The sequence below is a fragment of the Castor canadensis genome, chromosome X (assembly GCF_047511655.1).
Source record: "Castor canadensis chromosome X, mCasCan1.hap1v2, whole genome shotgun sequence".
Classification (NCBI taxonomy): domain Eukaryota; kingdom Metazoa; phylum Chordata; class Mammalia; order Rodentia; family Castoridae; genus Castor; species Castor canadensis.
In genome coordinates, this window is record NC_133405.1 from 131,514,415 (window position 1) to 131,540,513 (window position 26,099).

The window sequence follows — 26,099 nt, forward strand, 5'->3', positions numbered from 1 at the left end:
CAAGGGAAGCCATTAAATCTACTGGGTTCTAGCTCTATAACAAGAACAAAACAACGAAAACAGGATTAAGGAAAATACCACAGGAACAGATCAACTCGGAGGCAAGACTTGCTAGATGAAATAAATTATCTAGTCAACCACTGAGCATTACCTCAACTAGTAAAGAGAAAAAAAAATATGTAAATCAAACTACACTATCACTGTAGTACCTATCCTGTTTAAATAATTCATTTCAGTAAGTACTTTTGTTAGAAGGTTTAATTTAACTTTTAAAAAAGTATGTTAAACAATCTTTCATAAAATGAGGCACCTCTGAAGTTAGAAATGATGGGAGAAATAGGAAGGGAGGAAAAGGAGGGGGAAAAACGATTTAATTAAGAAACAAACTTTCCTTAAACCACTGTGAAAGTATGAGCAGCAGAACCAAAGAGAGCATTCTGTAATGCTGAAAATATTTTACAATACCACTGTCCCATCAATCACAGGTGGCCACTGAACACCTGAAATGTGGCTCGTCCAATTAATGAACTGAATTTTTCATTTTATTTGAAGTAATTATTTTAAAGTGCTGCATAGGCAAGTGTCTACCCTATTGGACAGAGGAGGCCTACAGTGTAATTAACTTGCTAGTCCACAAATGGACCTAAGGGGAAAAGCACACCCCTAGAATCAGATGTGGAATCAGGGGGTGTGCTGGAAGCTTGTGCACTTGAGCTTTCTCTGGAAAGACTAAAAAAGGTTTCATCAGATTCTTAAAGGAGTTTGGACAACCACCCCACAAAAAAAATTATCAGTACACATCTGTATCATTTCTATGTCATATGTGACCTATTTGTGTGTCTCATAACATCCTTAAGACTTCATCTTTACTCAGCATCGCCATTTCCCCCTTTTCTCATCCATAAGACTTTATATTACACTTTGACCATAAACTGTGATAGTTCATTGACTAGCCTTACTCATGGAACTGCTAATCCCAGAAAATGAGGATAATGTTTTGTTGTTTTAGTTTTTTTTGTAAGAGTCAAGCATAAATCTACCTGTAATAAGGCACTTATCTGTAAAAGGCACTCAAAACAGTTGTTGACAATAAAAGAGTGGGAATAATGTAAGACTGCATCTTGAAAGACAAAATTAAAATGCAAAGAAAAAGATAAAAGTCACAAGATAAGAATACTGGGAAGCTGGCATGGTGGTGTACACTTGTAATCCAATCACAGCACTCTAGAGGCTGAGGCAGGAGGTCCAAAATTTGAGGCCAGCCTATCTCAAAACAAAATGCTAGGAATTATGGCTGGATATTTCAGGAAGAAAAATAAATTATGAGAGGAATGAATGAGTGTGTGTATGTGTGTGTGTATATATATATATATATGTGAAAAATATATTAAAGCAGCACAAATCTGATCTGTAATGTACATGCTCTGCTAATACTTAAGGAAACCCTGGATCTGATGCCTCTTCAAGTTAGATAAGAAGGCAAGTGGTCTAATTTACAGCAGACAACGATAGGGGGATGGAGAACGTCTATACAAACCCTGAGCAAAGTCAGTATACAAACACTATCTACAAGACCTGAAGCCACAGCAAAGGAGAACTTCTTGACTATTAGAGAAGTAAAAGGAGTAGGGATATATATATCCTCTTTATATATATATATATATAAAAAGAGGATAGGTGTTATGTCTGGCATATATAATTCAACCAGATTAGATTAGTCTTTCAACATTCTATGGAACTGTCACCAGTTCACATCGAGATGCTGCAAGTACTCTTCATAAAATTCGGTTTATTCCCCCCAGTTTGTCCCTACTAACATGTTGAAACTGACTTTTCTCACAAGCCTGGCTATACAGCACACAGGCTCCCAACCCCTCCATTCCCTGAAACGTCAGTAAAAGTCATCAGAGAACACTGGCCAATTTGATGACTTCTCAAAATGTGTAAGGCACATGTACTCTTTAGGACTTAATTTGATCAGTCTCTCTACCTGAGGCCAAGCTAGTACATAGTGAATTCTCTCAGGATGGACATAACATAAAATCTCAGAAGGATAATGAAGTCTTCAAAAAAAAAAAAAAAACCTGAGGAAATGGAGGCCAGTTGGGAAAGTGTTTTGCACAGTTCTACAAATCTGGCCCAGAGGCACAGATGGGACCTTCAAGTCTTAGCCAGGGCTTGCCACCATTGTTGCCTTTACTAGGTCTAAACACCTTGGAAACGACCCCCTTGAAAATGTTTCCTATTTAATTGTCCATAAAAATACTCTGACAATAGGTTCTGCTTTCTCTCCTCTCATTGTCTTAGCTTTCTTCAACTAGGCTCCCTTTCCTAACAGGCTCTTAATGAAGGTATCTCTCAAGGTTGAAGTTCATACCTCTTCCCATATGAGGGCTTCCTGGGCTATAAAAACCAGTGATTTCTAAAGTCTACCTCCACCCTTTCATACTACAACGACAGGCAAGAATTTTCAGACCCTTTTTATAACATTTTCATCTGGTACCTTGATGGCAGTTCAAATTCGACACATCTAAAACCGTATTAGTTATCTTCCCCAATTTCAAAATCTCTGTCTTAGCCACCTGATTCAACCATACAAAGAAATGTGTCTGCTTCCTTCCCTACCTACTACCATTGTCTTGTTTGCTCAACAGTTATCCTCACTGCCACCAAAGTCAGAAAAGCACTAAAAAATGTACAAACCCAAAAAGCGCACCAAGAAGGAACAATTGTAGATGCAAGTTAACTAAGAAAACAGAATGCAAATGGTCCAATAGAGATACATTTCCACCACAGAACTGAATAGTTCACAGGCTTCCTTCCCTTTCTTTTTGGTAGTACTGGAGTTTGAACTCAGGGCTTCCAACCCTCACAGGCTGATACTATAGACAGGTCAGGGCTGAAAGCTGGAGAAGTCTCTGAAAGGATACAGATTCCATGGCCAACCCCCATGTGGACTCTTGCCATGCTAGCAGACCTACTTCCTCAAGCAGTGTATGCAGCAGAAAATGGGGAGGAAGGAAAACATAGGATAATGGAACAGTCTGAACAGAAAACCTGGCCTGTGGTTCCACTCCTCTACCCATGCTGCTCCCCGCCCACTCCCCCTCAGCAACCAAAGTGTCAGCATCCCCAAGTACACCATTAGCTCTGGGGAAATGAGGAGCCCAAGGCAAAAGCTTAGAGACACTGAAATGCGGGGTAGTGGACAATTAAAAACCAGCTTTGATGTCTTATTTCCTTACCACTAAACCCTGCAGTCCATAAACTATCATGGAAAATACCAACTTCTAATCCTGTGGTTCCCAAATTGTGTGCTGACGTGCTCCAAAGCATTATGGCAAATTCACAGGGGCAGGACAAGCCATTTTAAATTTTTAAGAGAAACACAGAGACACTTATTATCTGTAGGGCACCAAGCTGAAGGGAGTTTACAGTTTCAACACTAGGTCACACACATTCTTTTTGATGACATCATATCTTTATGAAGCTAGGTTTTCCAGAACTGTGTTGACAAAAATCAAGTACTATCCAAAAATTAAATGTGGATTATGAAGGTACGAGCTTCTTGCTCCAAAACAACTATTTTTCAAATTTTATTTAAGAATACTAGAACTCATTCTAGAGAACATTCTGCATTTGCCAATGTGTGGTTCTGTTCTGACTTCCAATTACATTGCGTATGGATTTTCAGGTATGTTCACCTGATCAAATCCACAAGCATGAAACCATATAGACCTCAGCAGTCACATAGCTGCAAACAGTAACCCAGTGAATTCCTTTAATTTTTGCAATGCTGGGGATCAAACTCAAGGCTCCACACATGCTAAGTAAGCACTCAACCACTGAGCTACACCCCCAACCCCCAATCTGTAACATTTTTGAACCAGTTAGCATCATTTAAACATTCCTATCCCTTAGAGTTTTACATAGCAAGTTCTACAAACAAGTTTGTAAGGCTTTTTTTGGGCTTCTCCAACACTGAAAACACAGTCACCCTTTTAAGAATTAACCTTCTGGAAGCTACCTTAACTTCTGTACCGTCGAACCTAATCCAATTCAAAAGAACTTGGAACTGGAATAGTTCAGCATCTTCATACTAGTGTGCGAACCTTCACACTTAAAGAAATGGATGAATGCACGGAGTTGCTCTATACTGTTTCCCCACCCGTCAAGCAATGGTGTGCATTTGTAACACATCAAGCATAAGACAAAAATGGAGTCTGTGCACAGAACGTGAAGCCTGGACTGCCTGTTTCACTTCTCTATTCTTCCAAAACTATTACCCTCCCCACCCCACCTCCAGCACTCCATTCAGATATAGCTGTTACATTACTTGTGTTCATTCATCAGTTCTGGTCACCCCTTCTACGTTCATGATAAGCAACAGCATTCTAAAGCCCACTCACCATAGTCAAAAATTAACAAAAATGGAAAAATCCAGAATGTGGAAATACCAGGACATAACTTCAACTTGTACAGTATCAAGTCACATTGGGAAAGAGATTTCTCCTCTAAGTTATCTAACCAGTCCAGGCACCCCCAGGCTCCCTGGCAATGGAGGCCTGGGACTGTGGCAGGCCTAGCTTCTCCTCCCTGCCCCTCTACCTACACACCTAGGTGGCTCTAGGTCTCCTCCCACAGGTATCATGATCTTCCATTAGCACCATAACTACCCACCAAACTCCCTGAGGCATTTTGTGAGTTCACCTCCACTCTTCCCCACAAAATTCATAATAAATGGTCTCTGTTGATGACCTACTTAGTCACAAGCTCTATTTTCTTATGCTAGGTTTTGACTAACAAAATTTATTATCTAGATAGCTTTCAAGTTAGATGCACTGGCCAAACACCAGCACCACTTCTAATTGGCTTATTTCCTCCTGCTACTGAACCAACAAATTTCGTGGAAGTTAATAATTTGCCGTCCTTACTTGGTGTCATATACTCTCTAGAGATTATGAAGCACAACTGTCTTCTCATTTTTAAAAAGAAAGAAATGTGGTGACCTAACTTGGTTAGAGCAGCAAAACAACTAGTGATTGAGCAAGACTCCTCTGGCACCAATTCCTCTTGACCTTTCCCACAATAAAATATCCACCTTTTTTTTAGAGCCCATGTGACAACAATCATTTTCATGTATGTAATTCAGCATCCCCACCCTCACCCCTACCCCACAGCCCACAACTCCTGGTAAGAGGCAGAGAAATTCATTTGTTAGCAAAGAACACATCATACATTGGCATGAGTCAAAAACCAAAACATGCCATATTGACTACCTGAATAACACTTTCCCAGTAATGCCTAAAAAGAGTTCCAGCCGTTGATGACTCCTCCTCTCAATCAGCCACTCCCACAGTTCACCTAACAGTTATATTTGGCACCAGAATGAAGCAGTACTTATTTTCAAAGACCTGGTCTTACATAGGCACATGAAGAAAATTATGCAAAAGGTATTTTTTAATTTTTCATCATTTATTTCTTGATTTCAAAGAAAAATGCAGTTATAAGTATTGTCCACTGAAGCCAAATTTAAGGGAAAACTTTATGCTCAGCAAGAATGGCTGAGACCTGCTGAATAGGATGATAGATGAAAGAGTAAGTAGTAGAGGGAGTTAATTTGACTAAAGTACAATATATACATGTGTGAAATACAAGGGTGAACACCCCTTGAAAAATCAACAGGAGGGTAAAACAGGTCCTGTCCGGCAGGGGTGGTTACCAGTGGGAAAAGTGAGTATGAACACAGAGCATGAAGGGCATGGGAAAAAGGTCAATGTATACTTTGTGTCCCCATAAAGCAGAACAGTGAAACCTGTTGAAATTGCTCCTAAGAAGGGGACAGGGTAGAAGAGGGAGAGAGTGAATCTAATTAAGATGCACTGTAAAGTGCTCCCTCCCTTAGCACATGTACTAAAATTTTTTGGAACTATACAGAGAAAATTAGCATGGGCCCTGCACAAGGACAACATGCAAATTCCGTATTAAAAAGATACACTGTAAGCACATATGTAAATGTCACAATGCAACCCCTCCTGGACTACTAACATATGCTAATAAAAATGTAAAAAATATTAAATTAATAAAAAAACAAGAATGGCTTCTTGAGGCAGGAGTACTACGAATTCAAGACCCTACCTCAAAAAGAGAAAAATGGCTTGATACACGATCAACTGAATAAAGCTGTAAAGAATTCATCAACTTTTCCCTATTTCATCTAAATCTGCCCACAGTAAACACCATGACACAGGTATTTCTGTGCTGAATGTAGAGGTGTTTTGTTTTCTTAATGAACACCTGCCTAGCTTCTGTTCTTGTATAGCCCAGGCAATAAATTCTGTCCTAGGATGACGTCAAAAGCTGATCTTATGACTGTGATTAGAATGTAGCTTCAAGGAATGTTGAGGCTACCCCATTACCCTTCTTGCCAGCACCTTTCTATCAGTGTTGGACAGGCTGTTCAGAAAATATTTGTGGACAACCGGAATAATGCAGAAACTAAACTCACTAAGTCCACTGCTGTGGTTCTCCATAGTTTTCAACTTGTTTTTGTCATTTTCACCTTAAAACAAAAAAAGGATTCTGCTATCAGAAATTTGCCTACTCCATCTTTCAAATAAATGTGCCTCTTACTCAAAAGAAGATTCCACAGCTTGCTTTTAAAAGAATAAAAATCCTGTACTAAATAGTAAAATGAAGGGCTGGCGGTGTGGCTCAATTGGTAGAGCGCCTGCTTAGCAAGTGTGAGGCCCTGAGTTCAAACTCCTCTCCCCCACAAAATAGTAAAAAATGACACTGCATTTGAAGAACTACAGAAGTGGTTGAAATGTGAGTCCTGGAGTAACACAGGCTGCTCTAAAGCAGGGCTTCTCAACCCCAACACTAGCAACATACTAGGCCAAAAAAACTTTTCACTTGAGGCTGGGGGTGTTAGCAACTGCCTCTAAACAGTAAATGGCCAGCAGCACCTCCCCTGCTCCCAGGTGTGAACCAAAACTGCCTCCCACAGTGTCAAATGTCCCTTTGGGGGATAAAATAAACCCCCAGGTGAGAATCACTACTCTAGAATATCACACAAACCTGCTTTGAAAATCAGCTCTGCTCCCTCACTACTTGTGTGACTTTGGGAGACCAAACCTGCCTGCCTTCCAGCACATTCCTCTTGTGTAAAATGGAGCTATTACCACAGAAATGCTATGACAATGAAATGATGCACATGCAGGATTTACATGGACAGACATCTGAGTATCAGAGTGGGTCTGTTCAGAAAATGGTAAGAAATCAAGGGAGGTTGAAAGTTAATTTCTAGAACGTCAGGTCTCCAGAGTACAGTAGTCTGGATGGAAGTATTTCAGATGGAGAAACAAAATGAGAAGAAAGAGGTTGGGTGTAAGAGGCAATAGCGCTAAGGTATTTCCGTAGTCTGCAAGAAAAGGGTTCTTTAGCAGGGCACTGGTGGCTCATGCCTGTGATTCTAGCTACTTTCGAGGCTGAGATGGGGAGGATCGTAGTTTGAGGTCAGCAGAGCAAATACTTCAGGAGACACCATCTCCAAAATTAACCAGGGGAAAAATGAACTGGAGGTGTCGCTCAAGTGGTAGAGCGCCTATTTTGCAAATGTGAGGCCGAGTTTAAACTCCAGTCCCACCAAAAAAGGGGGGGGGGGGAGCTTCTACTTAGTTTTAGTTTTTTCCTGTCTTCCTTAACTTCCCAATAAACCAAAACTATCCTGAAATCACAAAAAGTCTCCAAAATAAACCCTCACACGATAAACATTTTAGTATAAGCAAGGAAAATTAGCATCCACAAAGACAATGGAAGTACCAGACTACCACACCACTGAGAGCTCTATTCATGTAGTGATGATGAACTTCAGCATAAGCTTCTAAAAGAGAAACTAAAAGCAGGCTTTTTTAAAAGTTTCTAACTGAATAGCTCTGGATTTCCATCACCTCTAGTTTTGCTCCACTGGACAGCTTTTGACATTAAAGGAAAGGTAGGGATTTTTCCATTACAGTGTTGCCAGAGATGAAAAGATAAACACGTTTAAAAAAAAAGCCAAACCCAACAACAACAGAAGGCAATAGAAATCCAATGATTTTATGTGAACGGTGAAATTCTATGAAAAGACTGGTCACGTGCCAATTTGGAAACTTGCAGAAGTTATTCCTCAAAAGAACTGTGGTCACGGGATGTGTCATCACTTAAAAACACACACGATACCTCCACCAGCCATTTGGTCAGCACTTAAAATTCTCTTCTTGCCTTTTTTTACTTACTTAGCTGGAAAAAAGAAAGGAAGGAGATTCTGACACCTTGGGCAGTACCTGAATCAGATAGTGCGCCAAACCGCCTGCACCCCCTAGCAGTGGCTTTACATTCCCAGCTCCTCACCTTCAGCTTAGTAGGATGTCAAAGGTCGCCAAAAATCAAATAAGGTGAGCGCCTTTGCTTTCCTCGCATTAATCAGTCGCGAGTCGGGTTTGGTCTGGGGTGTGGGGTGCATTTGCCCCTGTGTGGTTAGGAAAAAGGCTGGCGTACGTGTGCACGCAGGTGACTGCGTGTATTTGTCCGTGAGTTTTTCTATCCTCCCCCCCTCCCGGGGTGTTGTCTCTCTTTCCCGGGTGTGTATGTGTCCTTCTCCCCGGGTGTGTGGGTGTGGGAACCCGTCTTTCCTCCTGCGCCAGTCAGCAGGAGACAGGGGGACAATAAGGCGTCCCCTCTGTCGGAGGCGGCTGGGGACTCGCGCTAGTCCCGTGCGCCCCTGCCGCAGCTGCCCGAGGCCCGCGCCGCGCTTAAGACCGGCGGGCCACCCCTCAGCCCCTGCCTGGCCCCGAGGGAAGTCCCGAACCCCGCTCACCTCGCAACCGCACGGAAGACGCCCCCGGGAACTGTTGGCCGGCTCGCTTGGCCGCAATGAGGGCAGAAAGAGGGCGGGGGACTCGGGGCCGGGGGAGGGAAACAGGAGGAAGGAGCACCGGCGCTACCCAGCTCTTTCTCCAACTGCTCCTGTCCCGGGCGGAGGGAACAATATGGCGACCCGCTGGGGCGGGGCCCGGGAGGCGAGACTTGGAGGCGGGGCCCAGGGGCGGGACACTGGGAGTGGCCCTGGGAAGGTGGGGGCGAGGAAGGCGGGGCCTGGAGCTCAAAGGGTCCAACCATCCCCCACACCAAAGGACTAGCTCTGTTAAACCGCAATTTTCCTCCCGTCAGGTGCTACTTGTGTCCTTCTGCTTACGTTCCAGTGAGCACGAAATAATAGTTATTTTTAGAAGTTTAGCTAAGGTGGAAATAAACAGACTTCACGAGCACAATCACAGGATGTTATTATAGTGATGAAAACGAATGTGCAAAACCCGCAAACGACAGGTAGACGAGAAAAGAATATAGTTGTGATATTGTGAAATAACAAGACTTTTTCTACGTTTTAAATTTTTTCCTTTAATCTTGTTAAAATGCCGCCTCTGTCATCTCTAAATATAAAATAGTAGTGGCAAAAGGTGCCACTGGAGAAGGTCAGAATTCCTTACTTTATGTGTGGTGTTCAACTCATGGATGGTAAGATATAAATTCCTCTAGAAAGAAGGGATTCTTAGTGAGTTCTCCATATATTTTATGCTGTAGATTTAGTTTGCTTATTTTCAAACGATCTTACTTTTATAATTTGGGGGCCCACAAAAATTCACATAATCTCTGGGTCTTTGGGAAGTCGTTTTCAGGTAATAGCTTTCATTCAGCACTTCAAGGTTACATTTTTTAAAAACTCACAAATAATAAGAAATTTTAGAATAATTATGAAAATAGTATTGAGTTCGTTTGAGTTTAAATGAATTTTCTTATAAGAATAAATTAAAAAATCTATATTCTGTGCACTTTCCTAAAAGAAATATAAATAAAGGTTTCTAAATGCAAATATGTTGAAAATATGAAGGAGGAAAATATGTTCATTATCTTATTTTAAAACACATAGTAACTAAAGCTACACAATAAACTGCATATGGACTTCATAATTTTCCAATAGAAAAAATGTACACTGGACCAAATTGCAACAGCAATCTGCAGGGTCATTAAAGAAATGTCATCTAAAAATCCTGTCATAATCATTGTCAAGGAGGGATGGAATAGGAAGTTATCAGTGCAATTGCCAGTACCAACCAGCTATTAACAATTGCTCTTGTGGAATTGTGGTATCTTGACTGAAAGTAAGCCCAGAGAAATCCAAGGGAATTTCAAAGGTTCTAAGAAGGTCCTACAAGCAATTCTTAGGCTACTCCAAAATGTAATAAGACACTCAAACAAGTCCAAGTGCAACTTATAGTTAGCACAGGAAGAAAAAATGCTTGGATATTAGTCAATTGACACTTGAGAAAGCTACTATATTCCAATGTCTTCCACCATTCACTTTCTTTATTTGTCTATACAAGAGTAGGGTACATCAAAAGATTCTTCTCCGAAGAGCAAGTGTGTGGGATTTTTGTTGTTTGGTTGGCCGACTGACACAAGTTGAATAGATGATGTCTGTCTCTCCTGCTCCATGAACTTGTTTATTGATTAAAACATTCAAGGACTGATCTAGCTTGACTTCCTTTGTCTAATTACAATTTTCCTCTTTGTATTCTGTAAACACCAATGTATCATTCATGAAAGAAAAAGAAGATCAAGATTACTATGCATTAGATTGCTTTGTTTAAATGGCACCTTACTTATTACTATGAGCACTAGGTGTGGGGATCAAATCTAGACTTCACATTTCAAGCTGGAATCTGAAAGAAATAATTCCCAGCATCTTTGATGAAAAGCTTCAAGTAAGTGGGCCCCAAATACTGACAAAAGAGCCAGGTTCAGTGGTTCACACCTGAGCTCAGCTACTTGGGAGAATGGGGAAGGGGGATCACTTTAGCTCAGGAGTTCGAGGCCAGACTGTGCAACAGGGTGAGACCCATCTCAAAGTAAATAAGCAAATATATACCGATTAAATTTGAGTTGATTACTACTTGGGAGGCAGAGATGTGGAGGATCACAATTTAAGGTCAAACCAGGTAAATAGTTTGAGAGACCCACATCTCAACCAATAGCTGGGCACAGTAACTCATGCCTATCATCTTAAGCTATGTGGGAAGCTGAGATCAGAGGATCTCAGTTTCAGGCCAACCCTGGAAAAAAGTTTGTGAAACCCCTATCTCAACAACAACAACAAAAATCTGGGCATAGTGGTACACACCTGTCATTTCAGCAACAGTGGGAAATTTAAGTAAGAGGATCATGGTCCAGGCTGGTGTAGGAAAAATTTGAGACCTTCCTCAGTACTGTAAAAAACAAATTGGATTACACTTTCCACATGCAAGGAAAAACACAGAAGTCAATGGTAGGCAGTTTGACTGCTAAATGACATATTTAAATAATCAAAACTTTGATATATTCCCTAAATCTTTGGCAAAAATAAGAGATTGTTGTCAGTACTGCATAACTGCTCTTGTATACCTGAACTGAGAATGGAGAAACAAAGCATAAAATCTGTACAAAAGTAACCCCAAACCCATTAGATTTGGCTTAAGTCAGAGTGAAAACAGATAATAATATACAATATTAAGTGAAAAAGAAAATTACTAAATGTATTAAAGAAAAATCTCAATTTCGTTGAGAAACTTTTTATTTATTAGCATATAATAGTTGTACAGTGGGAGATATTGTGACATTTACATATATGCTAACAATATATCTTAATTAGATTTACTCCCTCCATCATTCTCCCTCATTCCCCTCCCTCTTTCTTAGAACAATTTCAACAAGGTTCATTGGTTTACTTTCATACATTCACCATATTCTCCCTCCTTCACCCTCTTGGAGGAAACTTTTTTTTACAATATAACAAAAATATTTAATAGTGCATTTATTCATATGTTTACATATTTATATAATACATTTTAAATATTTCAAACCAATGCTATATTTGTCCAGTTTACTTAGAAACTAAGTTCAGCATATTTCTTGAACTAATACAGAACTTTTAATACCAATTCTTAAGTCATATAAAATTTAATTATATAAGGAAGTACCAGATCAGATTTATTCACTGCTTAGCTTAAAAAGTTGTTCAAGAGGCTGGGGGTGTATAGCTCAGTGGTAGTGTTTACTTAGCATGTACGAGGTCCTGGGTTTGATCCCCAGTACTGCAAAAACACTGGCGGGGGGTGTTGCTCAAAATGAGCATCATTTTTTTTTTTTTTGGTGGGATGGGGTTTGAACTCAGCACTTTGCACTTGCAAAGCAGGTGCTTTACCTTTTTTTCTTTTTTTTTTTTTGTGGTTCTGGGGTTTGAACTCACAACCTACACCTTGAGGTACTCCACCAACCGTTTTTTGTAATGGGTTTTTCTGAGATAGGGTCTCACACACTATTTGCCCTGGGCTGGCTTCAAACTTTGATCCTCCTGATCTCTGCCTCCTGAGTAGCTAGGATTACCGGTATGAGCCACCAGTGCCCAGCAGGAGCATCATTCTTAATCTACATATAGTCAGTGATCAAATTTCAGAATTTCTAGGCTCAGGTCAATGTGGTCAAATGAAATTCTGACCCTCAACCATGATGGAACATACATACTTTAATCAATCTCATGAATTCCACACAATTGTCAATGTTGATTGGCACCCGGGAGTCAAAAGTATCTGACTAGGATTCCTGTTAGCCTACCTGCTGTCAGAAGAGAGGGGGTCTGGGAGTGAGGAGCCAACATAACTTGTACCTTCCACCTCTGTGGGTAACCACAGAGGGTATACTGCTTTGTGTTATATCTACATAAAGGGAAGCATGACTTAGTGAGAAATATAGATTAGGAGTTGCAAAGTTTGCTTACCTTCTAAGAATCTGTAGGGGATGTTTATCTTTTGTGTGGAAGGTAAGGTTTGCTTAGCATCTGAAGGCCTGTGTAATCTTTTTTGAGTCTTCTTATTATAAAAGCCCCAAAGGATATATACTTGATTTTCTAGTATCCTGGCAAGAAAGATACAGGATGAGACCTAAGACTAACCAATCAGATACTCCCTTTAAAGATCTGAATCTTGAGCAAGCAACACAGAGATGCTACAATGTCTCAAAGTTTATTTTGCTTTGGGTAATGGTGGCCTCTAGTACCCAGTGACCATGAATCATGCCAATAGCAAGGATGCTGGTACCTAAAAGTAACAGCATTATAATCAAGCCATTCATCCAGGCTCCAGTCTCTGGATTCCTATTGGTTCCATACTCAATACTCCAGCATTGCCTCTAAGAGAAGCTCAATATTTCCCCAATAATTTTCTCTTCTAAGTTAGAAGGAGTTGATGTCTTTATCTGCAATCACAAACCCTGAATGATACAAGGTTAGAACATATCTTACCGATTATGTAGTACAAGTTACTGTGATTCATAATATAAATGCGGGTAAATAGAATTACATCTCTTAATACATATATCTGTCAGCTTTTGCTAAGCCATACAGTGGTTTTAAAAAAATGACCCTTCACAATCTCAGTGGCTTACAAAACCAAAGACTTCTTTCTCACCTTAATGTTCATCATGGGTCAGCTGTACATCCCATGTCATCTTTCCTCTGGACCCAAGGTGATGAACCTGAATTAATGAGCTAATTGCAGGTTTCATTTTTGAGAGAAATGAAACAAACAAACAAAAAACCCCTCTTCTGGCTCTTAAAGCTTATACCCATAAATGTCATTCATCATTTCCTCCCATATGTCATTGATCAAAGCAAGTCAAATGTCACACATTGGGATGTACAATCCTCCTAAAAGAGAGGCATTGCAAGTCACATGGCAGAGCCTGATCTGAATGGTGTAGTGTTCTAGAATTATCCCACTGGGAAAGGTCATAAATATTTCAGCAATAATACAATCTAACATATGCCTTCCTTTTCTTAGTCTGGTGAATTTCAAATTCTGTAACAAAATGAAATAAATTTATTTTGAATAAATTATTTTTCTGGAGATGAGGTTTAAAACATCAACAAGAGTAACATTTTGATCCTGTTTATTAAAATTAGATGCAGTGCTTCTAAAGTGTGGGATGGGTTATTCAGAACCCAAACAAATAGGAGTTCATACTGAAACACCACTCTAAATAACAATTTATTTTGCAAAATTGCATTATGTTTCTACCATGCTCAGAGTTAAACCTTGGGGTGTTAAGGTATACAAACATAATGAAAACCTGCACCAGAAGCTTGATGGATAATTAAAGAGAAAAACTGGCTGACAGAGTGGCTCAAGGGATATAGTGCATACCTAGCAAGCGTGAGGCCCTGGGTTCAAACCCCAGAACTGCAAAAAAAAAAAAAAAAAGAAAAAGAAATGATAAAAATAAAGGAGAGGCAGAATAAAGTTCAAAGGATGGGCTAAGTGTGAAATTTTTCAACCTAATGGAATTGTGTGAGATACTCTTCAAAAGACATACACTTCAAATAATTTTTTACTGCATATTTATACAATAATTTATACCATACCACATATATATTTGGGGGAAAAGAAAAACACTGATCCAATTTACTAAGAATTCCTAACTTTAATCTCTATGAAATAAGATGGTTCTAATGACAAAATTGAACACTTATTTATTTATTGAACACTTCTTTGCCACATAATATCCTTACTTCCTTTTTCTTAAAGAAAAAAAATCTTATGATCTTTATCTTCTGGGTAAGAGTGGGTATACTGCTTTTAAAATGTCAAGTTTTGCATGTGGTTAATCAAAAATAATTTTTGATACAAAAGTTTAAAGGAGTATAATTGTAGCATGTAAATGTTAAATTATGCAAATTAAGTTAAGATGCACCTTAACTAAAGGTCAGTATAATTTCTTTGGTTAATAAAGCGTGGTTTACTTCTTGAGTTTTCTTTAGAAACAATCATTTGACAAAAAGAAAGGACAGGAAGGTAAAACAGGTCCTATGGTGGTGGGTACCAGTAAGAGGGAGGAGAGTAAACAGGGAGTGAAGGAGGGTGAATATGGTTGATGTACTTTGTATCCGTGTATAAAAAGAGAACAATGAAATATACTGAAATTGTCCTAAGAAAGGAGAGAGGAGGATGAGGGAGAATGACGGAGAGGGTGAATCTAATTAAGACACATGTAAGCACATACGTAAATGTCACAATGAAACCCTCTGAACTAATATATGCTAACAAAAATGTTAAAAAAGCAATCATGTGAAAGAAAAGACATAAAAGGCCACATATTGTATGATACCATTTCTATGAAATGCCCAGGTTAGGCAAATCCATAGAGACAAAAAGCAGATTTGTGGTTACCAGTGGCTGGGGAGAGGGGAGAATAGGGAGTGACTATTAACTGGTACCTGGTTTCTTCTTGGGGTAATGGAAAGATTCCAGAGGTAAATAGTGGTGACAGATGAACAACTTTGTGAATGTACTAAAACCCAACGAATTATAACAAAATAAGTAAATGAACATAAACTTTAAAAAAAATTCCTAAGTTGCAAAACAGTGTTTATATATGATTTAGGGGAAATTATTTTCAAAGAACCGCTTCTAGAATTACTGATATATGGCTAAGTATAGTCTGTAATGCATACTAATAGATAACAAAGTCAACAATGAAATCACCAAATGCTTATTCAAAGATTCTTCATGGAGAAGAAAATTCCAAACTATTCTGGAAAAAACTGTTCTCTGCCAGTTCTCCATTCTTTCCACCCTCAAATTGCTTTGCTTATCATTAACTACAATTGCTCCCTTTAAATTTTTTAACCTTCTGTAAATACATTCATTTGATACACATTTATTGAGAGGTTTCTATATGCCAGGAACTATTCTAATGGCTGGAGGCAAACTGTAAACCAAAAAGAAAGAAATCTCTAACACACAAAGTTTATAAGTTAGCAAAAGGAGACAGGCAGTAATCAATATAAATAATCAAGCCCTTGTGTTTAAATGGTACCTTAAAGCAACTGAGGCCAATAGGAAAAGGGGACCAGGAACTAGAGAAAAGGTTAGATTAAAAAGAATTAACCTAGAAGGTAACACCCATGCACAGGAAATCAATGTGAGTCAATGCCCTGTATAGCTATCCTTATCTCAACCAGCAAAACCCCTTGTACCTTCCTATTATTGCTTATACTCTCTCTACAACAAAATTAGAGACAAGGGCAAAATAGTTTCTGCTGGGTATTGAGGGGGGAGCGGGAGGGGGTGGAGTGGGTGGTAAGGGAGGGGGTGGGGGCAGGGGGGAGAAATAAACCAAGCCTTGTATGCACATATGAATAATAAAAGAAAAATGAAAAAAAAAATGGTGAATAAGTTCTTTTTAAAAAGTCAGAAAGTGACTATTTAATTAAATTTATTTAGGGAATGTAGGAAATGGCCAGGGAAAGCCTCACTGCTCAAGGTAACATTTGAGCTAAGGTTTGAGAGAGGTTAAGTTATTAAAAATTGTGAATACATATAGGCATCACTGGGTACTTTGTGAGAATGTAGATTCAGATTCAGTAGGTCTGGAATGGAGCTCTGTTTCTGTATTTGCTCCCAAGTGATGACAGGGCTGCCTCACTACAAGAAGCCAGACTGTCTGGCTAATTCCTCCTGCAGTTATTACAGGCATCTTTGCTGAGTACAGCTCTAACCAGGAACACATACATGTGAACTGCTCAGGGGTAATTCTCAAAGATTTCTATTTTTCTGGGGGCTTAATACCATTGAAAGTTCAGCTCAAAACTGTGGCTTAAAAAGCAGGGAAGAAGCATAAAGAACAATGACTTTGGGTCCCCTGATATCCCTGTGAGCTGTGTGCAAGCAGGAGGCCCTTCTATGCAGAAACCAAAGGCTAGGGTCCAGGAAACTTCCCCAACAGATTCAGAGGTGCTGGGAGACTTGCTCTTTTACCTGGTAGTGGTCTGGCTGTGGTGTCTCCTAAAAGCCACCTTTGAGGAAGTCTGCCATTATTCCTCCATTATATGTCTGAATAAATTGGGGCACTAAAGGCTCACAAGGACTTACTGAGATAAATACACAATAGAGACCCTGTCTCCAATTCCTTCTCTTGGTATAACTGATTTTTTGGTAACAGCTTTACTGAAATACAATAAACATACAATACAATTTGCCCATTAAAAGTCTACAGCTCAATGGTGTTTAGCCTATTTGTAAAGATGTGCTTTCATCACCACAGCCAATTTTATTTTTTTTCATTTTTTATTTAATTAAATTTATTTATTTATTTTTGGTGCTGAAGATTGATCCCAGGGCTTTGAGCATGCTAAGTACTGACATAAAACACAAAAATGTACATAGTTGTGGGGTACAATGTAATGTTGAGATACATGCATACATTGTGTAATCAGATTAAACACATTTATATCCTCAAACATTTTTCATTTCTTTGTGGCAAAAACATAAAAATGCTTTCTTCTAGCCTTTTGAGTTGTACAGTACATAATTGTTATCTATAGTTACCCAATTGGGCAATAGCACACTAGAACTTCTTTCTCCTATCTAACTGCAACTTAATACCTATTGATCAACCTTAGTCAGCTCATTGATCACAATCATCTTAGGACATGTTTTAATCACTCCCAAAAGAAATCCCTGGGCCCTTTAACCATTGCTTCATTTTTAAATGGTATATTCATCTTAAATGACATGGATATCCACTAAAATGTCTAGAAACTTTGTGCTCAGCAATTTGTGAGATTTCACAAAGTTGGGAGGGAGGGCAAAAGTCCATGTGCTGAATGAAAGCAAAACTGTGGAAATGGAAATTCTCAGTCTGAAAATATACTAAAGACAAGAAAAGACAAGCCAGCCTATGGACTCATAAATGACACCTGGTCCATTTAAATCATCGAGCTCTCTGCTGTTTGACACACAGATGTAGACTTCAGCTCTTCCCCACTGAGGTGCACATGGGTGGGTGAGAGCTACATGGAGCACTGACTGGACAAGTGCCTGGCCACGCAGTAGCCAGAGAAGGAAAACTGAAACTGGTTTTACAGCTTTGTGTCTGCCATCATTCAGAGAGGCATGCTAGGTGGAATCCAGCCAGATGACTCAGCCTCACTGGCACTTGGAAATTTCTTAATGTTTTACTTGAGTCCACAAAGGTGAATTTGGCAAATTATGATACCATTTTGATGACTTAAAAGCAGCTGCTGGGGTTCTAACTGTGTCTATGTTCGTTTACACCATTTCAAAAATGATTATATTCTAAAAACAAAGAGTAAAGTTTACAAATGAAGATTTTAACTCACTTCCTAATTTGTTCTATAACTTTTCCATGGCTATTTTAGATTTTTTTCAAATGTATCATTTGAAAAGAATTAATGATTACTTAGAACTTATTCCTACCTGTATCTCATTTACATTTTGAGATAAAGCAAAAATATTTCCAACAAATTTATTTTAATTCCATTTTTTGACTGTCCATCCTGTAAGGCACTCACAATAATTTAATAAAGAATGCAAGATAGCTTGGCTATTTTGTTGAAATTGGTAATCATTTCCCTAGATCACACAGACAGAACATGAAGATAGGAAGACCCTGTGTTTTTATAGGAAATAGTATTTGAAACTGCATTTATATATTTATATTATTCAAATCCATAAAATTATAAATACATAAATATCACTTAAAAAGCTACATGTTACTATATTTTTAAGAATTTTTAAAGTCACTCACTTTTCAGAAAACCAGCCAAAGTAAATAATGGCACAAAAAGTTTTAGACGTTTCCCTTGTGTCTGGAGAGATGGCACTGGTAAGGTGTAGTGCAATCATTATTATTACAGAGCATTTCTGACAATGCTTGGTAACATTTCTGAAAATCTAGCTTTAAATAATAATGCAAATGTGATTATATGAGGTTGTCACTGGTTTTTCCATCTGATTGTGGGGCTCTTCTGAAAGCAAGAAGGTGACTTCTATAGTCTAAATAATTATAGTACCTTTGAGAGTTATAAAAACATCCATTTTAGTAAAATATTTTACATTTACTAGGAGTTATAAAAAGAAATCTGACCTAAAACATACAGGCCCAGGCCTTGCAAAGGAGTAGAATACTGCCAGCTGCAGGCTTCCTGCCTGGCATTTAGAAATGGTGACAGGGAATGAAAGGAGTCTCTCATCACAGGAAGTGTCCAGGGAAGAGACAGAGCTGCAATTGTATCTAAGTCTTTAAAAAAGTAATGGGGACAAAGGAGACTGATTAAGGAAAACCCATGGAGAAAGCCTTCCTACATTCAGGTATGTTTAGGTCTTGTGCAGTTACTCCCAGTAACCAAGGCAAGCAGGCTACAGGCTATACTTGTGTTGTACTGAAATTCTGCACTACTATTGTTTTTTTTTTTTAATTATGGGCCACAGGTACCGAATTTTTTTCTTTTCTTTCTTTTTTTCCCCCCTGGACCTGAGGCTGGAACTCAGGGCCTTGCATTTGCAAGGCAAGCAGTCTACTACTTGAGCCACACCTCTAGCCCCTAAGGTAGAGAATTTTGGATTGGGTGCATTGTATGAAACATCCATTTTCAAAATTGCCAAGGGCTTGGTCACCTATAGGAATTCAGGGAGATCAGTTTTCCTGTACTTTTTTGAGGCCAATGATGTGATATTTGGACCACTGCAATGGCCACTTACCTGCTGTCCCTGCATCCATCCTTGCTTCCTTCCCCATCTAACTCAACATAGCAGCCAGAGTAATCTTCCTAAAGGGCACTCAAGTCTCATCACTACATGCTTTCCCATACTCAAACAACAACAACAAAAACCCAAAGTCGTTATCATGACCAACAAGGGTCCTCATGAACTTTGTGGCCTCTTGACCACATCGCTCATCCTTCTTCCTCTTGCCCACTGCACCTCAGCTGTGGTGGACTCTTGCTTCCCCTTCACCATATCTGGCACCCTCCCACCTTGTGGCCTTTGAACTTGCTATTCCTGTAAGAGAGATTTTTAAATTAGAATCTTTACCCACCTGCAATTTTTAAAAGAAAACCATTTCTTTTTAAAGGATATGACATAATATAACAAAGAGTTATTATCTACACTTAGGAAATGTAATGCTATCTCACCGACCAAAAGAAAAAAGGCCCCCATTACTATTTTCCTTTCTCTAGTTGCAAAACTAACTGCCAAAGTTGATACGAAATAAGGAAGACCATGCAAATTTTTATATCTTGGAGAGTAAGGTATTTTCCACTTCAAGTGGTTTTATTTGTCTGCAAATTTCATTTGCAAAATCCCAATACAAATTAAAACCACATACACCACACAATCAATATATCAACACTAACTTAAACTAATCAAACTTGGTTTTCATGTGCTCTTTCATAACCACTGAATAGCTTTTAAGATCATTCCAAATTGGAGGACATCATTCTAAGTGAGATTAGCCTGGTCCAAAAGACCAAAAATCGTATGTTCTCCCTCATATGTGGACATTAGATCAAGGGCAAACACAACAAGGGGATTGGACTATGAGCACATGATAAAAGCGAGAGCACACAAGGGAGGGGTGAGGATAGGTAAGACACCTAAAAAATTAGCTAGCATTTGTTGCCCTTAACGCAGAGAAACTAAAGCAGATACCTTAAAAGCAACTGAGGCCAATAGGAGAAGGGGACCAGGAACTAGAGAAAAGATTAGATCAAGAAGAATTAACCTAGAAGGTAACACCCACGCACAGGAAATCAATGTGAGTCAATGCCCTGTATAGCTATCCTTATCTCAACCAGCAAAAACCCTTGTTCCTTCCTATTATTGCTTAAACTTTCTCTACAACAAAATTAGAAATAAGGGCAAAATAGTTTCTGCTGGGTATTGAGGGGGTGGGGGCGAAGTGGGTGGTAAGGGAGGGGGTGGGGGCAGGGGGGAGAAATGACCCAAGCCTTGTATGCACATATGAATAATAAAATAAAAAAAATAAAAAAATAAAGATCATTCCAAGTCACATGAAACCACACTTTGTGAAATTTTAAGTTTTAGATGACTTTGCAAGTTACTGTTTAAAGGACTAACATGTTGCATCACAATGAGCAGCCCTGGGAATCACAAGGAGAAAAGACATCAAAATAGAATTCAGACTTGACAGTCTCAAGCTGATTTCTTCAAAATCATTTTAAAACACAAATGTATTTTATGCTCTCCTTGGGGGACTGTCATAAAGGAGAGCCTTCAAACTTCAACAAAGGAAGATTAGAGAGCTAGGAGAAAAAAGAACTGGTGAAAATGTGTAGGTTTGTAGATAATACAGAAGTAAACTTTTTTTTCAGTGGTACTGGAGTTTGAACTCAGGCCCTCATGCTTGCTAAGCAGGTATTCTACCACTTGAGCCACTCCACAGCCCAGAAGTAGATTTTTTTTAAGTAATAAAAACAATGGTTATGACTTTCTAAGGAAAAAAGTTGGCTGTTATCATGTAAAAGGCCTGCTATGTTTTAACAATTATACAAATTGGTTAAACACTGCTTGCAAAGACCTCAAAGAACTTTATAGGTAAATAAATGTTAATAGATTTAAAGGCTGAGGCAATGGACTTATTCTAACAGATTAATGCCATTTTCACTTCCACAGAACTTGAACTTCAGACCTAACATACATGCCCTTGAGAACATGAAGATCCCTAACACCAGAAAATACATATCATAAAGAGTTTACAAAGAACTTGTGCAAAGAGAAGAGAATACACAGCAAGCAAGAGGACTCTATACCAAATTCTGACTGTAGGATGAGTTATAGGGTAACGTTCATGGTTCAAGGGAGATCTGTAAAGTGAGAAAAGAAAGGGGAAAAGAATGAAGCTCTAGACTCCAAGGTTGCAGCCCAAGGACACTATTCATTTAGCGCTCCCCTCTGCAGAAGGGACGTTTGCAGAAGTTAATATTGAGCCAGTCTCGGACTATGAATTTGGAGCAAGAAAACCTGGAATCAGTATGAATTGGGCTATTTACGGTTGTGTAGCTTGGCCAAGTCACTGCAGCTCTGTAAACCTGTTTCCCCATCTGTAAGGTCTCCAGAAGGACACACATTTCTTAGAACTACATACAGAAAGGATCAAATAAGAGCCTGTTTTAGAGTAGTTCTTAACTCTGACTGCACCTTAACCCAACCTGAGGAATGACAAAAGCAATGTTGATGCCTGGGACCCATCCCATAGGTTCAGATTAAATTGTTCTATGCCAGGCCCTCAGCACCAGTGGGTTTCAAATTTTCCCAAAAGATTCTAATATGCAGTCACTTCTGAACTACAGGCCAGTTGCTATTGTGGTGCTTCTGAAGTGCACATTCAGATTCAGCAGCATGGGGCCTGAGAGCCTTCATTTCTAACTGGTTCCCAGGCTATGCAGAGCTGCCCTCAGTCCCACTCTGGGTATAACAGGATACCAAATAACTACAAAGCAAAATGCAATAGTCGTCAACTTTCCTGAAATGTTAACTTTTATTGTGGGTGTTATGTACTTTAACAAACAACTTTCCTTCTTAGAATTGTTTTAAGAATGGTATATATATTTTCAAACAAGCACAAGGGGGGAGAACTGACCCAAGCATTGTATGCTCATATGAATAAAATAAAAATAAAAATAAAAAAAAAACAAGCACAAAAGTCATGTGTATATAAAACACATGCCTAGGGTTAAGGGAACATTCACTTACAATTATAAGCACACCCACTTGCTATGGTACCACTGCTCCCCACATTCATTACAAATGACATAGGTCATCATTTGTTCATCTGGGTTTGAATTCCGCACCCAGTTTGGAAGGAAAAGTGTTCCTCTGGCAATTACAGTGATCTTGCAGTTGTATTTCTCACAGCGCCTGCATTTTATTTTATTTGTCTGTGTGCCATTGATAACTTGGGGAAGGCAATGTTCCTGGATACAGGATTCCGTGTAGGAAGCTCTCAGCTGCTTCAGTTCCTCATTTGCCATTTCCATGGTGGTCATTTCAGCAAATTCTCTTGCAGACACAGATCCAGAGAGCAAGTTTTGTTGCAAGTGAGAATTTTTGGGGTTCTTCAAATTGGCAACTTTGCTTCTGATGCAAGTTTTATATTTTTTTATGTTCTTTGAGTAGAGGGTGAAAATGTGCTCTTCAATTTCTCTTGCAAATTTTTGCCACAAATCAGCTGACTGATTTGTGGAAGAACTAGTTAGAGCTGCATAAAGAAGCTCTGTGCATTTGTTTCTCATACACACTGTGAAACCCTGAAACTCACTTGATTTCTTGCCAGTGGATTTAGGGTCAACAGCCCCCAAATGCTCTTCCCTAGGTTCCATTTTAGCATTATTTCCAGGCACAATTATTTCAGTGGAGTTTGCAACAACTTGGGATGATAGCAGGGAGTTAGAACTGCAGAGGCCTAAGATCTCACCCTGGCTAGGGTCATGAGACAGTCCTGTATTTTCTTCTTTATTACCACCCGAAGGGAATAATTTAGGGCTGTCCCTGGGTTTGAAGTGCGTACTCTTATAAAGAGCTTTCCATTTCGACAGCAAACACTTGGCTTTCTTTTTCAAAGTCACTGAGGGGCAATTTTTGAGGACTTGGTATATAGCTCTGATCACATCTGTCTCCTGGAGATGTGCCTTAGTCACATGAATCATTTCTAGCTCAGTAAGGTGGTTGCCAAGATCCTCAAAATTCCTTTGAGATATCAGTTGCTCAATAAGGGATGCTCTGGCAGCTATTTGGTTTTTGTCAGACATCTTTACAGCTGCAAAGGAAAAAGAGGGTTCCATTTTCTTCAGCTTGCCTTTGCTAGGTTCAGCTTCTGGATAGTGAAATAGCACTTTATGCCAGTTACCTATGTACACAATGTTTTCTGAAGGAGTAATATGATATAAATGAGTGTGACATGCTAGAAAATGGACTCTGCAATGTGGGACAGTTTAGTTTCAAGGGTTTTATTTTCAATAGTAAAAAACAGCATTGCATAGTGTGGGTATAACATTAAGAGGCTTGCTGGAGGAGCAACTGTATAAATTGTATAAATCAGATCAAGATTAGTCAATTCATTTGAGTGGAATTTGATGACTATGTTGTGGATAAAATCATGCCCATGTCAGCATCAATAATAGCAATGCCAAGTAATGCTGGACTATTTTTTCCTCCTATTCCACTATATAACTGAAGTACTTGCTGACTTTATAATCTTTAAAGCGGTACCACATTAAAAAAATTTCTTTCTTCCTTGGCAGTACTGGGGTTTGAACTCAGGTTCTCACACTTGCTAGGCAGGCACTCTACCACTTGAGCCACTCCACCAGCCTTGTTTTGTATTGGGTATTTTCAAAATAGGGTCTCTCAAACTATTTGCCCAGGCTGGCTTTGAACCTCCATCCTCCTTATCTCTGCCTCCTGAGTAGCTAGGATTATAGGTGTGAGCCACTGGCACCCAGCCCACATTTTGTTTATCTGTTGATGGACATTTGCGTTGCTTCTACTTTTTGGCTGTTGTGAATATTGCTGATATGAACGCGAGTGTATAACTATCTCTGAGTCCCTGCTTTCAGTTCTTTTGTGCATATACCCATAAGTGGAATTGCTGGATCATATGGTAATAGTATTTTTAGTATTTTGTGGAACCTCCATTCTGTTTTCCCATTCTTCTCCATATTTTTAATAGCATTTAAATCATGTCAAACTTTCTATTCTCCCTGTGAAACAATCACACAGACATAAAGCATTTATTGCTCTAATAAAGTGTAATATGGAATTCAATAGGACCCAAAATTTTCAGAATTGCCACAATAAGAAAAGGTAAGCTGCGTGTGCATTTTTTACATAGTTCACTCGGCAAATATTATGTGGCTAAAATGTGCTAGATACTGAGCCTGAAGAGACAGTCTCTGCCTTGAAGGAGCTGAGAGCCTAGTGGAAGGAATACTGTCAAGAAACTGGCCAATTACAACACACGTGCTATGTCCACGTGGATAGACACTGGCTGCTAGAGACACAATGGAGGATGGATACCAAACCCTATTTGGGCTCTCTACCATCTGGCCAGTTGCAATTGCTTCTTTGATGTCTTCACTCTGATTCATGGGATTTTTTTAGAGGGACCATCTTCTGGTACACAAGTCAGTAAGATATTGCCTCATTTCTCTCTTACAGCTCTCCAGAGGTTTCCCTGTGCTATCAGGATGGAGCCCAGGCTCTTTGGTCAGGTGATGAAAAGTGCTCCCTCTCCTTGCCTCCTTGACTACTCTCAACCCCAGATGGCATTGCCCATTTTGCAGCTCTGTACCTTTGCTTCTGCAGTACCCTGAACCTGGCCCCTATCACCATAGGTGGTTCTGAACTATGGCTGCATATTAGCATTACCTGGGGAAATTAAACAACAAAAACTAAGACTAATGCTGGAGTCTTAACCCAGATAAAATGAATTTGAGTCTCTGAGGGTAGGGCTGCTTTGTTCAGCTCTCCAGCTGATTCTGATTTAAACCACATACAGACACAACCCCACTGCACACGCCCCCCCCACCAACACACACAGCAGCAGCAATACTCCCAGATAGGCTGCCATCAGACCCCCCAAACAGCTGAGGTTCTGCCTCTTAGATCAAACACATAGCATCCGGGCATGGACGGCTCATGCCTGGAATCCTAGCTACTCGAGAGGCAGAGATCAAGAGGATCATGGTTTGAAGCCAGCCCGGGCAAATAGTTCTCAAGACTCTATCTCAAAAATACTCAACACGAAAAAGGGCTGGCAGAATTGATCAAGTGGTAAAGTGCTTGCCTAGCCAGCATGAGGGCCTGAGTTCAAACCCCAGTACTATCAGAAAACACACACACACACACAACCTCTCTTACTTTAGACTTTGCTAAATGAGTCCTATTAAATCAGAAAATATTAAAAACACTACTGTGTCACCTGAGAACCTCTATAAATTACAACTGGTGACTGTCAGTTTTTAAGTGTCATGATGTATACAATTCCTGATATTCATTCCCTTACTTACCTATTAACAATGGAAGGCAATGTATATTTATTGTGCAACCTCTATGTGCCATACACCATCACGTCATCTCAATATATAAAATAAGCCTGAGATATGAATTCATCTCATCTCCATCTTGCAAGTGAGAAAACCTATT

The 26,099-nt window shown here is 39.4% G+C and overlaps 2 protein-coding genes and 1 non-coding gene across 7 annotated transcripts in view; 1 reads left to right on the forward strand and 2 right to left on the reverse strand.

The window, feature by feature from the left end:
* Rab9a (RAB9A, member RAS oncogene family) overlaps positions 1-26,094 on the reverse strand; it is a 36,822-nt gene extending 10,728 nt beyond the window's left edge. For 2 of the 4 annotated variants that reach the window (XM_074064180.1, XM_074064182.1), the window contains exon 1: positions 25,964-26,094. The gene's annotated coding sequence lies outside the window, so the exon portion shown is untranslated. Of the gene's footprint in view, positions 1-8,860; positions 9,046-25,963 lie in introns of those variants that run through there. The other 2 variants (XM_020181894.2, XM_074064181.1) reach the window with 1 other exon arrangement.
* On the forward strand, positions 5,890-6,001 carry LOC141420094 (U6 spliceosomal RNA). The gene has a single exon (XR_012444789.1). It is a non-coding gene; the product is annotated as a U6 spliceosomal RNA (small nuclear RNA).
* On the reverse strand, positions 20,866-26,099 carry Tceanc (transcription elongation factor A N-terminal and central domain containing). 2 transcript variants are annotated; one of them, XM_020181892.2, is made up of 2 exons: positions 25,964-26,089; positions 20,866-23,820 (listed from the first exon to the last, which is right to left on the reverse strand). In XM_020181892.2, the coding sequence occupies exons 1-2, from the start codon at positions 26,013-26,015 to the stop codon at positions 22,652-22,654; spliced, it is 1,221 nt and encodes a 406-aa protein (XP_020037481.1). In that variant the 5' UTR covers positions 26,016-26,089; the 3' UTR covers positions 20,866-22,651. The 2 variants fall into 2 exon arrangements, with proteins under 2 accessions (XP_020037481.1, XP_020037482.1); XM_020181893.2 differs by having other exon boundaries at positions 20,868-23,712; positions 25,964-26,099.